The sequence below is a fragment of the Macrotis lagotis genome, chromosome 1 (assembly GCF_037893015.1).
Source record: "Macrotis lagotis isolate mMagLag1 chromosome 1, bilby.v1.9.chrom.fasta, whole genome shotgun sequence".
NCBI lineage: Eukaryota > Metazoa > Chordata > Mammalia > Peramelemorphia > Peramelidae > Macrotis > Macrotis lagotis.
The window spans coordinates 53,131,666-53,147,654 of NC_133658.1; the positions used below are offsets into that span (position 1 = coordinate 53,131,666).

Here is a 15,989-nt window from a genome sequence, read left to right on the forward strand (position 1 = left end):
TGTCCTCCACCCAGAGTCTCAAGAGCAAAGGCCTTTAGGAGGAGAGACAGAAAGAAAGACAAATCATGGGCTGTCAAGAGCCCTCCCCTAGAAGATAGGATGTCAGAGCTGGGAGGGTCATTGCAGATCATCTGTTCCAACTTCCTCACTTAATGGATGAGGAAACTGAGGCCCAGTGAGGTTAATGGGGAGGAGAAGCAGGAGGGTGTTGCTTTGGGCAGGAGTCAAGTCAATAAGTAAACAAGAATGTATTAAGTGCCTTATTCTAATAACTATGGATAGGAAGTTCATATTCCAATGGGGGGGAGACGATGTGCAAAAAAAAACATATCCATCCAATACACATGGCATAAATGGGAATATAATTGGTAATCATCTCCAATAACCCTTTCCAGATCAAAGGTTCTATGTTCTAAGAGCTACATTTGAAAGTCCCCTCTAGTTCTGAAATTCAATGGTTTAAGGTTGCTTCCCTCTCCAACACCCTTTCCAGACCAAAGGTTCTATGATCTAGGGCCCTTCCACTTCTTTCTATGACATTCTAGGAACTGCTGTGACTTCGCTTCAAGAAGGACCCCTGGCGCTAGTTTTTCTCTCCTTTGGCAACCACCATCTCTGGGGGCTTACAGAACTCCATGTGGCTCTCAGGATTGTCTTAGCTTTCTGTAGCCTAGAACTCCTTAATCTGAAGCAATCCATCAGGCTGCAGCCTGCTGATAGCTAGGACCATGTCTGGTGTTGCCAAGTTCAACTTCTTTTGGACATTTCCAATTAACTGTTCCATTGGCATCTCAAACTCAATGTGGACAAAAAAGAACTCAATGCCTCCCTCCCACCCCAATTCATCCCTCTGTCTAATTTCCTTATTTATCAATGACGACATCATCATCCTTCCAGGCAACCAGGCTTAAGGAGGAGTCATCTTGGATCTCTCCCCAGAATCCCTCACTCTTATCCAATCAGTCACCAAATCTCATCATTTCTACCTCCCCAACTTCTCTTGCATCTATTTCCTTTTTCTGCTTATATGGCCACCACCTTAGTTCAACCCTTCAACCTCTCTTGCCTGGATGGCTGCAATTTTCTCCTAATTATTCACCCTGCCTCAAGTCTCTCTACACAGCTGCCCGAGTAGAGATTCCCAAAAGATGAGTTTAACATGTTACTCCTTTTCAAAACTCACCAGTGGCTTCCTTTTATCTTCAGGACAAAATACAAATCCCTTTAACAATCGAGTCCCTTCAAGGCTGGTTCCAGCCCTTTCCCCTTCCCCCGCAGGCATGCTATACTTTTGCTAAACTGCATTGTATCTCACACATGATATTCTGTCTCCCCAGCCAAAGATGATAAACATCTAACAAAGGATGGTGAGACTGCATTTGCCAGTTTTTTCCCAAATTGATCCTGGGCAAGTCACTTAACCCTGTTTGCCTCAGTTTCCTCATTTGTAAAATGAGTTTCAGGATCTTTGCCAAGAAAACCCCAAATGGGATCATGAAGAGTCAAACACTACTGACATTTCTATGGTGCCTGCTAATCATTTTAGGTCAGACAGCAAGTGTCCAAGGCCAAATTTGAACTCAGATCTTTTTGACTCAAGATCTAGTACTCTATTCTCAGTGTCATCTAGCTTCCTTAAAAAGAGACTTGATGTGGATGTACAGGGAAGTCACTCATCAACTTACATTTTTAAACAAAATGTACAGAAGTCGGAAACAAAGAGAAGGAAAGGATGGTATAGTTTTGGAAAAAGATTAAGAAATTCCAAAGTTCAGAATGAATCCTGGCTAGCAAGGAATGCTAATAACAACAAAAAGGGTTGTAGTTTTTTAATGTTTATTTTTTGTTTGTTTTATTTTTTAAACTATAGCAGGTGAAAAAAGTGTCACGCAAAGGATGGGATGTTTTCACTTGGAGTGGATGATACAATAGTAACTAATAATACAGACAAGTTAGAGTTACTATTATTATGTTTCTGCCAAGTAGAATGACCTTTATCCTGGAAATGATAGAACAATAGTTGATGTACAGGATAAGTAAGGAGATAATTAAAGATCACCCAGTTGGATGAATTCAAGTTACCTGGCCCAGATGAACTACCTCTTCAAGGCTTGAAAGATCTGAAAGATAGGACTAGCAACTCGCTGGCAGTACAGGAGAGGTGGTACAAGGTTGGAGAAGAGCAAAGGATCTGATCTTCCAAAACAAAAAAGAGACCCAACTTTACAAATTCTTGGGTAGTGAACTTGACTTTGGTTCCATAAAGGGTCCTAGGAGGCATCATTAAAAGGATGATTGGGGAACATCTAGAATGGGAAATAATGATTACCAAGAGTCAGCTTGGCTTCATTAAGGCCACATAACCTCAAGTCATGCCACATAACCTCAATCCTTTGAGCAGGATTACGAAATGATCAGAATTAGGGAGCGCTGTGAACACAACTTGCCTAGATGTCTACAAAGCTTCAGATAAAGTATCTTGATACTATTCATGCTGGAGAAGATGGAGAGAGAAAGACTGGGTGATGATACAATCAGATGGGTTGGATGGTCAGATAGATTCAAAAAACAGTTGTTAATGATTTAGTGCCAAAGTCACATAGGATCTAGGGAAGGACACCAGGAACTTGTGCTTGGACCAATGCTGTTTAACATTTTTATCAATGGTATGGATAAAGACATAGATGGAATGCTCATCAAGCTCAGACTTGACATCCAGAGTGGGGGGGTGGGGAGAGTTGATAAGAATGGATGACAAAGACAGGCTCAAAAAAAGAGTTTGTTAGGCTGGAATACAGAGCTGTTGTTCAGTCATGTCCAATTCTTTGTGATTCCATTTTGGGGTTTTCTTGGCAGAGCTACTAGAATGATTTCTTTTCAGCTCATTTTACAAATGAGGAAACTGAGGGAAACAGGATTAAGTGACTCACCCAGAGTCACACATCTAGTAAATATCTGAGGTTAGATTTGAACTCAGGAAGATGAGACTTCCTGACTCCAGGTTCACTGAACTGAACTAAATAAGATGAAATTCAGTGGGTACAAAAAAACCCCTCATTTTCTTGTGTAAAATGGGGGAATCCTCAATAAACAACTATTGTTCTGAAAGAAAGATCAATATGAATCAGGCATATGAAATAGCAGCTGAAATAGCTAATGAGATATTGGACTGAAATAAGAGAGAACATAGCTTCCAAGGAGAGGGAAGTGATAGTCTCACCATGGGCAGTGAGGTGGTATAGTAGATAGAATGCTAAGTCTGTAGTCAGGAAGACCTGAATTTAAATTCAGCCTCAGACATTTACTGGATGACCTAGGGCAAGTCACTTAACCCTGATTTAAGTTTGCCTCATCTGTAAAATGATCTGGAGAGAGAAATGGTAAACCACTTCAATACCTTTGCCAAGGACACTCCAATAGGGCTCATGAAGAGTTGGACATGATTGAACAACAAGTCTCATGTTACTTTTCTCTCAAAAGATCTCACCTGAAATCTTTTGTTCAATCCTAGGAACAACAGTTTAGGGAGAATTTTGATAAACTAGGAGAGACTTCAGAGGAAAGAAACAAGTTGGTGAATGTTCTTGAATCTGTGACACAGAGACTGAAGTAAGTGGGCAAGTTTAACTTGGAGAAAGACTTAGGTGGGGGCCTGCCAGTGATCTTCTAGTAACCAAAGGAAGTAGAAAGACAGACTAGATTATACTTGATCTGTTTGGCCCTAGAGTTTCAGCACTGGGAACAATAAGGAGAAGGTATATAAAAAGGTCAATTTTAGGTCTTAACCTCAGGAAAAAAACCCAAAATACTTCTTAATGCTGAGAGCCAACCCAATGAATAGCCTGGGGCAGGGAAGGGGTTGCCCTTCTTGGAGGCTTTCCCAGAAGTTGGGGGACCAATTATTGGCAATGTCATAATGGGGATTCCTTTTAGGTTGGATTAGATGGGCTCCAAGGGCCCTCTCAACTCTCTAGTTCTGTGGTTCTATGATTCTCTTCTCTGGATCTTTGCAGAAAGTTGTCTTCCATAACCAGAATAGTATTCCCTTTTCACTTCTGTCTTCTAGTATCCCTGACTTGTTTCAAAGCTCAGCCTTCCTATGTGAAGCATTTCTTGGTCTCACCAGTGGAAAGCACCTCACTCCTTTTTATTTACTTATATGGATACATGCTGTTCTCCCAACGGAATATCAAGTCCATGTTTCCAAGAAGTTGCATGATTTGGGGGGGCAAAAGAAGGGGTGACTCCATGTTTAGCTGACGGACACAGAGGAAATGCTTAACAAATGCCCACTAATGGGTAGCAACATTAGAAGGCACAAGTCCAATTCTATTATTTTACATTTGAAAGAACTGAGGCTAACAGAGAGGGGAAGTGACTTATCCATGGTCACCCTGGTCTTCCTGGCTCCAAATCCAGCCAATCTTGATTTATCAATCAATCAACCAAAAGTAATGGAGGAGATGGGGGGAGGGGGAAGAGTCAAATATACACAAAGCAAGCTATATACAAAATAGGAAATAATTAACCATGAGAAGGCATTAGAGTGGGTAGGGAAGGTTTTGAGCAAAAGAAGGGTTTTGAGTTGGGAATTAAAAGAAGCCAGGCAAGTCTCTTATGTATTATACCATGCTATCTCACACAGAAATAATAATCATGTTTGTGACCCCATTTGGGGTCTTGGCAAAGAGTGGTTTGCCATTTCCTTCTCCAGCTCATTTTTTATAGATTTGGAAACTGAGGCAAACAGGGTTGAGTGACTTGCCCAGGATTCTATAGCTAGGAACAGATTTGAACTCAGGCAAAAGAGTCTTCCTGCTTCTAGACCCAGGACTCAATCCACTCATGTCTTAGGTGCCCCAGTCTATGGTCCTCTAATGCAGGACACATCCATCAGCTAAGACTTTATCTATATATCTTCCTTAAATCTCATTCACTTTTGTCTCTGTACCGCCTTTTATCTATATATCTTCCTTAAATCTCATTCAATTTTGTCTCTGTACCGCCTTACAGGAATAAGTGGTCCTCAAAGTTTTCTCTTCACTATGAACCTAATGGGTTATTTTAAGTTTGGGTGGAGGTGGAGGAGGAGGAGGAGGAGGAGGAGGAGGAGTGTGGCAATGATCTGTGACCAGATCTGTGCTCTCCCTGTCTCCCCTCTGGAACAATCCTACTTATACCATTTTAAATGCCTTCCAAATCTTAAAGAATCAGAAAACATGGGCTATAAAGAACACAAAAGAGAAGGAAATGACAGGCGTGGGCTTGTCCCAGGCAAGAGAGACATTTTCAAAGGAGGCTTCATTTGGATCATCTATTCAAATAGAGTGGCTGGCAGGCAAATACCCAATGTATGTTGAAGAAGGATAATGTCCTGGACTGGAAATCAGAGAATCGATTTGGCTTTTTTGGGCTTGGCTCTGCTCCTTACTTGCTGAGCCTGGGAAAGATATTTTCTCTTTCTGGATCTCAATGGTCTCATGTAAAAAAATATACTTTACTCATTTAGTCAAGGACTGAAATCTAGGGTTCTTCTGTTAAGGGTCAGTCAGAATCAGTGGCAGTGGAGGATTTGAGCCAAGGCAGTAGGAAATAAGGGGTGGAAAGCTGGAGATCCTTACCGGCTCTGTTTGCCCTGGAGAGGAGCCTTCACTCTGGATGTTTCCACTGAATGGACCCCAGGAAATTCCCTCAGGGAGGTTCCTCTTGGCACGAACTTTGCTTTCCCCATCCTGTGAGATCAACTCCAGTTCATCTAGATTAAGAAATACAAAAGGATGATGAGAAAAGAGCAAGAGAGATACTTGGCTTTACCAGTCCATGAACTATGGTAGAAGATGAGTGTTCTAAACACCCTGGACACACTTCCTGGGAGTGGGACCTAAGGCACATCACAATCCTTCCCTGTCCCCAGGTAATCAGTCAATTGGGTAATCAATAAATCAATAAACATTTATTAAGCACCATGTCCCAGGTACCATGTTAAGTATATGAGATACAAAAGGTAGTCCCTGTTCTCAAGGAGCTCGCAGTCTAATGGAAGAGACAATGCAAGCAAGCTATTTACAAACAAGCTACTTCCGGGATAAATTGGAGATGATTAACAGAGGGAAGAAGCTAGAGTTCAAGGGGTTGGGGAAAAGATTCTGGTAGATCTGAGGGAAGGCGGGGAAGCTAGAAGGTGGAGATGAGGAAAGAATCATTCCAGGTGTGGGAGACAGAGTGAGAATGCTCAGAGCTGGAATATGGTGGTTCCTGGTCTTATGTGCATGCAACAGAGACAGCCAGAAAACGTGACTCTGCAGAGACATGTCTCCACTGAGGATGGCCCTCCTAATGACAAAGAGTTCCATCAAGGGTCTGATGGAGAGATTAAAGGGGGGAGGGGTGGTGTAAGAAGACTGGAAAGATAGGGAGGACATGTGATAAAGGACTTTGAATGCCAATGAGAGGATCTTACATGTATATCCCAGTGTTACTGAGTAGGGGGTTAACATAGCCAGATGTGCACATTAGGAAGATTCATTTGACAGCTGAGCCCAGAATAGATTGGAGGAGGGAAGAGATAAAAGACAAGCAGACCCACTAGGTAGACTACTGCAATTATCTAAGAAGGAGGTGTGGAGGACCAGTCCCAGGGTGGCAGTGTCAGAGGAGAGAAGGGGACACATTCAGGGCATAGTAGATGGGGGGGGGGTGAGAGATAGTGAGGAATTGAGAATGACCCCTAGGTTGCCAATCTGAGGGACTGGAAGAACAATGATCTTTGTACAAGGGCAAAACTGAGGTTAACTTTGAATTGTACCCAAAGAAAAGAGATACCAGGAATGGCCTCTATGGTCTAATATTGTCATATCCCCTCAGGTAGATTAGAAATTACATGAGGGCAGGATCTGGGTCTCCCGAAGTCCTTAATATAGTATTGTGCCCATAGCAAGGGCTTAAAAAATGGCTGTTGTAGGAATAAAGGGTGGGGAGGGGATATTGCAACCCAAAGAGGGAATCATAAAATAATAAGAGGAATGGCAATGATCATTCCACCTCATATTTCTGAAGAATGCTATAAAAATATTTTCATAGGCACAGTCTTCTTGATCCACATCCCTATGAGGTATACCAGTCGCCATTTTGATTTGCATTTGACAGATGAAGGAGCTAAGTCTCAGGGAAGTTAATAGACTTGTCCTGGGTAATGTGCCTGGAAAGTACAGAATAAAGATAAAAATCCAAGGATTCAGGGTTAGAAGGGACCTTGGAGATTCCCTGATTCAGCCCCTTCCTTTTATACACAAAGGCCCAGAGAGGAGACATGGAATTCTTGCAAGGTCACACCTACACTAAGTAGCAGAGTGAGAATTTGAATACTCAAGGACACAGTAGTGGAGGCAGGATTCCAACTCAGGTCTCCTGACTCCAGGTCCACTGGCTGCCCAGCTATGAATAGCCTTTGACAGCTCCAAGAGCATATGAGCATAAAGGGGAATAGGGTCCTTTGGCATTGCTACCTCTGGGGAATTGCTCCACTGCAATAACAGGATTCTTCCTTCTACTCTGCCCAAGAAATGGGTTGGGCTACACTACTTCCCTCTCCGTCCCTAGGGTGGCCCTAGGGTGTGGTGTCTGTCACCTTCTTGCCCAGTGAATCCCACTTCCATCCAGTGTAGCCTGGAATGCCCGGCAGAGGTCAGAAACCTGTCCACCAGGACAAGGAAATCTATTCCCCACTGAGCCGACCAAGAAGCGGCTTTACTTCTGGCTGCCCTCAACTCCAGGCAGTCTCTGGGCTTAATGGGCCCGATTATCTGATCAACTTCTAGCTTAATGGTTTAGATAACATGTAAATATGCTATGAAGGCTGTTCTAAAATGGTTTAACTGGGTCTTTGTCTTTCAGAGTGCAGATAAGATGGCAGCTTACCAATACTCAAATGTATGCTAATAGAGGCTGCCATCTCCCCTTGATCTGCTCTACTGAAAGCGGAGACGCACAGGAAAATAGGAAAGAGATTTGTCCCGATGAATCCCATAGCACGAGGGTCCCAGGAGAGAGGAAGAGAGAAGAAAGAGAGCCTCTCATGCCCCCTCCCAGAATTTCCCTGGGTACTGATGCCACTGTCTTCTCACGGCTTCCAGGGACTCAGGGGAATCCACACTTATTAAGCATCTACCATGAACACCGCACTGTTCTCTCTCTGGGAGAGATTCGGAGTATTAGAGAAGACTCAGTGATTGCCTTCAAGGAGTTTGTACTCTAGGAGATGGAGGAGTCTCAAATCTAGAGAGCTGATAATCTACAACATTGGGATTTGGATTCAAATCACAGTCATGTTCCTTCAAAGACTCCTTCCAGATCTAGAGTGAATGAGAAAAAAAAACAATTTGGAACTGGAGGTATCTTAAAATACTCTATCTGGAATTCTAGAATGAATGCTGAAGGAGACAGGAAACGTCAACTATATCCTAAGAAGCCAGACTTTAAGGAGATTGTTGAAAACACAGAAAACAACCTTCTTGCAAAACAAGTTTCTTATTTTAAAAATAGTTATTTTTCCATAAAACAGAGTATTCATATTAAAATATATTGCCATTATTATTGTTATTTTAAAATGAATTCATGAATATATATGATCAGTTTTACTGATACTAACATTGCTAGATATATGTCACACAAACAAAAGCTCTTTGGGGCAGGGTGGTGCCCACTCATTTGTAAGAGAATAAAGGGTGGAGATATGACTAATATGGAACTATATTCTATATGATTTCATATATAATTGATATCATTTTACTTGTCTTCTCAATGGGTAGGGAAAGGGTGGGAGGAAGGAAGAGAATTTGGAACTTAACATTTTTTTTTTTTTAGATTTTTCAAGGCAATGGGTTTAAGTGGCTTGCCCGAAGCCACACAGCTAGGTAATTATTAAGTGTCTGAGGTCGGATTTGAACTCAGGTACTCCTGACTCCAAGGCTGGTGCTCTATTCACCGTGCCACCTAGACACCCGGAACTTAACATTTTAAAAGAAAAGAATGCTAATAATTTTTTTCTTGAAAAAAAAAAAGTAGAAAGTGCCATAAGACCAAAATATTTTGAGAACCATCACCCCTCTAGGGTTACTTCTATGCTCCCTCTATGTAACCTGTCCACAGTGACTTTATCCTTCAAAGAGTCTCAGAATCTCAGAGCTAGGAAGAAGCTCTGAGATTCCTTTCTTCATTTTCCTCCCATCAGACTCCCCTCCTTGGGGGGGGGGCGGGTTTGGAGACATAGGATCTGGGTTCAAATTCTGACTCTGTGTAAACTTCGTGACCCTAGCTCCTGTTGCCTCATCTGCTCATTAAGCCAGTTTGACTAAGCTGATCTCTGAGATTTCTTACGGCTCTAAATCAATGATTCCTGGCCGCCTTGGCCCCTCCATTTCTAAATGCAGGAAGTTCACTACTTCATTAGAGAGCCTCTTCCATTATTGCACAACCAAATTTAGCTAAAACAGTCTTCCTTTATCTTGTGGTAACACAGCCACTCGAGGTCAGGAAACCTGGATCTTCAATCCCAGGACTGCCATTAACTCAAGGTTCCAGACAAGATGCTGTGACTCAGTTTCCTCTTTTGTAAGATGAGAGGTTTAGAATAGTGGCCCTCTGATATAGTAATTTTTTCCTTTTTTCTTTCTGTTATGGTCCCTTTTAGTAAGTAAGTATAGTGAAGCCTTCTCAGACTCCTTCTCAGGAAAATGTTTGGAAGTTTTTTTTAAAAGTACATTAAAGGGGCGGCTAGGTGGCATAGTGGATAAAGCACCGGCCCTGGAGTCAGGAGTACCTGAGTTCAAATCCGGTCTCAGACACTTAATAATGACCTAGCTGTGTTGCCTTGGGCAAGCCACTTAACCCCGTTTGCCTTGCAAAAACCTAAACAAAAATAAAACAAAGCAAAAGTACATTAAATTCTTAGGATTGCAAAGGAAATCAAATTGCAAATTTTTTTTCCCCATCCAAGTTTCTAGATCCAGATCCCTTTGCTCCAAAGCCCCATTCAGCTCTGAGTCTGAGACCCTCTCGGCTCTCTTTGGTCATTCCAGTATCAACACACACCCCAAACCCATCCCATGATGCTTGGATATGGAAGAAGGCCAAAGCCGTCACATCCCCATCACATCATACAATGGGGTGCTGTCTCAGCTCTGTGTGTGGAGGCCTGTGCTTGATGAACTTCCAGGATGGCAGAGGGGCAAGGAAGCCTTGGTATAGGAGACGAATTGCTCATCAAAATTAGCTATTACCCTTGAAAATTCAGCTGCTTCAACTCGGGGTGGGGGTGGGGAGGGACTGGGAGTGGGCCCCTGGGAAGGGGAGTTGGTGGGGGGTGAGGTGTTTATGTGGGAGCTGAAACCTATGAGGCTGGCAGCCAAGCAGGGAAGAAGGAACCACTAGCTGATGCTGGTCTTAGGAACAAGGCTGGGAGCTTCTCTTCTTTCTTTCTCCGGCTCCTGGGGAATCCCCAAGTTTGCCCCGGCAGCTACCAAAGCTTGCTCCCCACAGCCCCCAGGGGCTTGAAGCAGGTATTTCCAGCTTCAGCCTTGCTTGTCTCTCCCTCCTCCAAGTCCCTGTGGGTGGGTGGGTGGGTAGGAGGCAGGTAGAGGTGAACCTCAGAAACAAAGCCAAACCTGGGATCAGCAGGCCTGTGGCAGTAAACTGGATGGGGACTCCAGGGAGTCATGAGCTGACTTCTGCGGTGACCTCACTGAACCACAGGCTCACCTACGTCCTGCTTAACCAAGGAAGTCCTTGAGGCGGCACAGCTGGACCAGACGGCTAGCTCAATCCCACCTCCACGCTCATGCCCTTGTTGGGCCCAACATGCCAAACTTCAAGGCTCTCTTCGGGTTGAGTCAGCAGATTATGATCAAAGGGAGCTTTTACTTGAACTCTAAGGCCCTGGGTTTGAATTTCCATTCTGCCACTTGCCATCTATGTAAGGCTGGGGGGGCTCTGTAAAGGAGGAGGGGGATCTTTCAGGCCTCCTGCAGCTCTGAATGCTGAGACTGGATAAGAACAAACAATTGATTTTATTTGGCTTTATGGACTAGTTACTCACTCTGTCCTAGGCACTGTAGGAACTACCTTCTGTTCGTGACAACTAAGTCCAATTCTTCCATTTTACAGCTCAGTGAACCAAGGTTGTAAAAGGGAATTCATTTTAAGATTATACCCCAGTGGGGGATTAAAAGGGTCTTTGACTAACATTTCAGTATTCTTGCCACCTTAACCCCAAAATTAGATTTCAAATTGTTCTATTCATTTCCTCTCATTGATGAACATTCTGTGAATAGGGAGCAGTCAAGAAGTCCTGAATTCAAACCTGACTCGGGCACCTTCTATCTCTATGACCTAGACAAGTGACTTAACCCCTTGTCTCTACCTCAGTTTCTTCATTTGTCAAATGATGATAAGAGTAGCACCTACCTCCTAGAGTCAATGAGAGGACCACCTGAAACCTGATGTCCTAGTCAAAATGGATTATTCTCTATCCCCAACAGGTATGCAGTGGGTGCTTAATAAATGCTTGTCCTGCTGGCATAATTATTATCAGGACTATGGGTCCTGATTCTTTTTACAATTTGCCTTGTTTGCATTGCAAACTCTCAAGATAGTTAAAAAAAAAAAGGGGGCGGCTAGGTGGCACAGTGGATAAAGCACCGGCCCTGGAGTCAGGAGTACTTGGGTTCAAATCCAGTCTCAGACACTTAATAATTACCTAGCCATGTGGCCTTGGGCAAGCCACTTAACCCCATTTGCCTTGCAAAAAAAAAAGCTAAAAAAAACCCAATAGTTAAAAAACCCAACAACTCCCAAGTGACAGGGGTTTGCCCTGCCCAGCCATGGATAACTCTGTGAACACTCCAAAAGCTCTGGTTTTGGTGGTGCCCCAAAAGCATGCCCCTCCATTGACCACTGCAAAAGGTTGAGCTGTTTATAAACACATTACGCCTCAATTTATCCATTAAAAAAAAAGCCGCGGAATTAGCCTTCCTCGGATCACAATCAGCACCACCATCAAAAAGTATTTAGAGTGAGCCCAGGGCGCTGTGAAGGCTTTGTTGCAACTTACAAAAGGTTTCATGTCTCTTTGATGAAAATCATAATAACTATTATTACACCACCCACTCCAAGTTCAGGCTATATATATATATATATATATATATATATATATATATATCATATATATACATCAAGGGTCTGTAGTCTGAACAACTTAAAACACTCTCCATGTATTCTTACATAACTCCCGGGAGAGCCAAGGAATTTCGCCAGCCCATTTTACAGATGAGACATGGAAGGCCCACCAAGGGGAGGCAACTTCCCCAAGGTTATCCTGCCAGTCAAGGAATGGAGTGAAAGGCAGACTGACTAACATTCTCCCCTTTCTGCTACTGGCTCCCAAGTCTACTCCAAGAACCTAGTAAGAGGGCCCAGCAGGTATGAAGGCAGTGATCTTGTACTCAGAATAGTCGAGTCCACCCTGGGCTATCCACAGATACATCATGTTTCCATTATAGTTCTTGGTTTGGAATTCAAGACCCTCCACCACCTGGCCCACATTTACCTGTATGACCTAGACAAATCACTTAATTCCTTGTCTCTACCTCAGTTTCTTCATCTGTAAAATTGTGATAACAGTAGCACCACCCATGTCTTTTTATATACCTGATGTCCTAGTCAAAATGGGTTATTCTTTATGCCCAACTCACGTCGCCCCCATCTCCAGTCACCTCAACCAATCTTGACTGACCCTTCAAGGTCAAGCCACTTCTTCCATAAAGCCTTCCTCCTTCCAAGAAGAACTAATTTCTCCTTTTTCTGAACTCTTATCTGATTTTTCTATCTTGATAATACACGTACTGTGGATCGTGATACTATAGAGTTCACTGAGTTTGGACCCATTTTACTAGAAGCTCTAGGTAGGGGGACAGAGTTGGGTCTACCTGTGATGTGTCTCACCTCCTAGCATGAAGATGTGTATAAACAACCTGATTACAGAATATTGTATTATCATACAGCATATATTCAAATATACTACATTTTTATAGATTATCTATCTATATATATGTATATGAAAAATAAAATATATTGCTGGTTTCCCCTGGCTTAAGCTTCTTCAGGAAACTTTCCATGATCTCTCCTACTGCTGAGGCACCTCCTTTCACATCACCTTCCATCTACTTTCATGGCCTACAGGAACCTCGTTTTTTACATGTTGCACCCTAGAGGGCAGATCCGGTGTTTTTGTCTTTCTTTGTATACCAAGCACTTAGCAGTGTTTCTAATATATATATATATATACTATTTGATAAATGTTTGTTGACTGACATGCTATTTTGGCATATGGTTATCTCCCCTAAGGAGGGGCACCCACCATTTTTCTCATGACTCAAATTCAGCCTCATACACATCCTGGTTCTGTGTCTCTGAGTAAGTCACTTCACACTGTCTGCCTCAGTTTCCTCATCTGTAAACTCACCTGGAGAAGGATATGGCAAACCATTACAGTATCTTTGCCAAGAAAACCCCAAATAGGGTCAAGACAGATGGACACAACTGAAATGACCGAACAACTTTGTCTAAGGTTCAGACGGGGGAAGTACCTGTCCCAAGGTCACACTGCGAGCAGGAGGCAAAGCTGGGAAACCAAGGGAAATACTTGAATATGAGAACCAACAGAAAGGAGGGACTCAGGTCCTCTGACTCCTCAGCTTGGGGCTGTCTTTCACTTCAAATGAGAGAAGAGTTTTTGTGGGCTTTGGGATGAACAAGGATCTGGATATTAGGGAAGGATGAACACATCCCCCAACCCCACTGCTGGGCCTGGACTTTGAAGCATAGGATGGAGTATCCACCTTATGGTCCAGGGCAGCTGCCTCCACGATGGCTTAAAATGACACCCCCCCCCTTCAATAAACCTACAGTCATAAGCAGCAGGATCCACCCCCACTCCCTTTAACCCCTGTTATTCTCTCCCTAAAATTATTATCTCCTTTATTTTACTTTCCAGGGATTGAGTACTGGGGAGTCAGGAAATGGGGGAAGAGGGAATGATAAGAAGTCTTTTCTTTATTTCTTTTTTTTTTTAAGAAGTCTTCATCTTGAAGACATTTTCTCTTCAATGGATTTTACATGGGGGGATAGGGGGGTGCCTATTATCAACTATTATCCCAGGAAGCTCTGAAGGGTACCTGCCATACTCTTAGTCCCCTTGCCCAGATCAAGGGGGTCTCCTTTGGAGCTAACTCCCTCTTTTCTCATTCTGCCAGGATAGTCCTCCTCCTCTTCCTCCTCTTCCTCCTCCTCCCCCTCTCTTCCTTCCCACTGTCTCATTGGCTAAACATTTTGCACTGGGGGCAGGAGACTATACCTCCAAGATAAGAGTGTGTGTCTGACACTTTCCATGTCAGACCACTCCATCTTCTGTGTATCAATCCCCACCAGAGAAAACACACGGCCACAGATAAAAGGCAACCGTTCCAGAAGGAAGGGGACAAGGAGAGAGAAAGAGAGATACCGAGAGACAGAAACAAAGAGAGACACAGACAGACGGGGGAGGGAGAAGAGACAGAGAGGATAGGGGGAAGAAAGAGGAAAGTGAGGAAAGAGAGACAAAGATAAAGACAGAGAGAGGCAGAGACAGATGGGGGAGGAAGAGAAGGGACAGAGAGACAGAGAGACAGAGAGACAGAGAGAGAGAGAGAGAGAGAGAGAGAGAGAGAGAGAGAGAGAGAGAGCGCGTCAGGGAGTGCTCCCACACATCTCTGTAGAACTTGATTGAACAGCTGATTTCCCTCCAGAATGGGGAGCCAGAGATTCTGTGGTTTTTGTTTGGTTTGGGTTGAGTTGGGGAGATGGAGAATGACAGGTCAGCACCTGGATTTCCTAGGATTGCTCAGGGAAGACAGGAGAAATGGTCGTGCCAGTCAGAAAAGAAAGAGAAGGAGATGCTTCTCCAGCCTCATCCCATTCCTGAGGAAGTCACAGGGATGGGGAAAGGTGGCACTTGCAGCTAGAGAGCTATTACCACAGCAATGTATGACAATAGGCAAGCAGACCTATTCTTGTAGGGCTTGGTGGCATTCTTCCCTCCCCACCCCATGCCCTTTTTTTTTTTGTTTCATGGACCTCTTGGAAAATCTGGCAAAGCCTAGGAACCCCTTCTCAGAATGTGTTTTTGATTAGGATTTGAATTGAATTTTTCAAATTGAAATTTTTAAATTTCCAAATTAAAATTTTGATTTGACTAACAATAAGTGAACACCATGAGAAATTTCCATTAGAGGTTAATGGAAATAAAGGATGGGGGAAAAAATCCATTATTTCCCAACTAAGTTCATTTTTTTTTTTTTTTTTGCAGGGTATATGAAGACTCCTCGTACACTACATGTTCCTTCAGGGTAGGTACTGAAGCTTTGAAGAGTACGGCATGCTGCCTTGCATGAGGGTGAATACCTCCAAGAGGGAGGTGAACGGACTTGGGAATCCTAAAAAGCTGGGTTAACTCCGTGGTGGGTCCAATATTTCTAACCCTGCTCAGCCATGGACAAGTCACTAAACCTGGCTGTGGGCCTCAGTTGCTCCATCTATTAAATGGAAATAATGATACTCGTACTACCTTCCAAATGAGGTTGCTATGAAGAAAGCATTCTGCAACCCTCCAACTGCTACAATTATATATTATTCATAAATGATAACACAGGAAGCCCTCCAGATCCAAGACTCATGGGGCCAACTTGCCACTGATCTCAAAGAACTGGAAAGAAGTTTCTAAAATCATTTATTTGTGAGTCGTTGTGTATTCTGGACCTCTCTGGCACTGTGGGAGAGCCCATGAACCTCTTCTCAGAATCATGTGCTTAAAATAAAATACATAAGATTACACAGGAATCCAAAAGTTAGTGAAAATTATTATGTAATTATTTTTCCCCACTGAATTTCACAGAACCTCT

General features: G+C 43.2%; 1 protein-coding gene across 1 annotated transcript in view; it reads right to left on the bottom strand.

The window, feature by feature from the left end:
- ZFPM1 (zinc finger protein, FOG family member 1) overlaps positions 1-15,989 on the bottom strand; it is a 193,050-nt gene that overhangs the window by 37,424 nt on the left and 139,637 nt on the right. Inside the window, 1 exon segment of the mRNA XM_074201367.1 lies at positions 5,622-5,755. Within this exon segment, the coding sequence (XP_074057468.1) occupies positions 5,622-5,755 (134 nt within the window).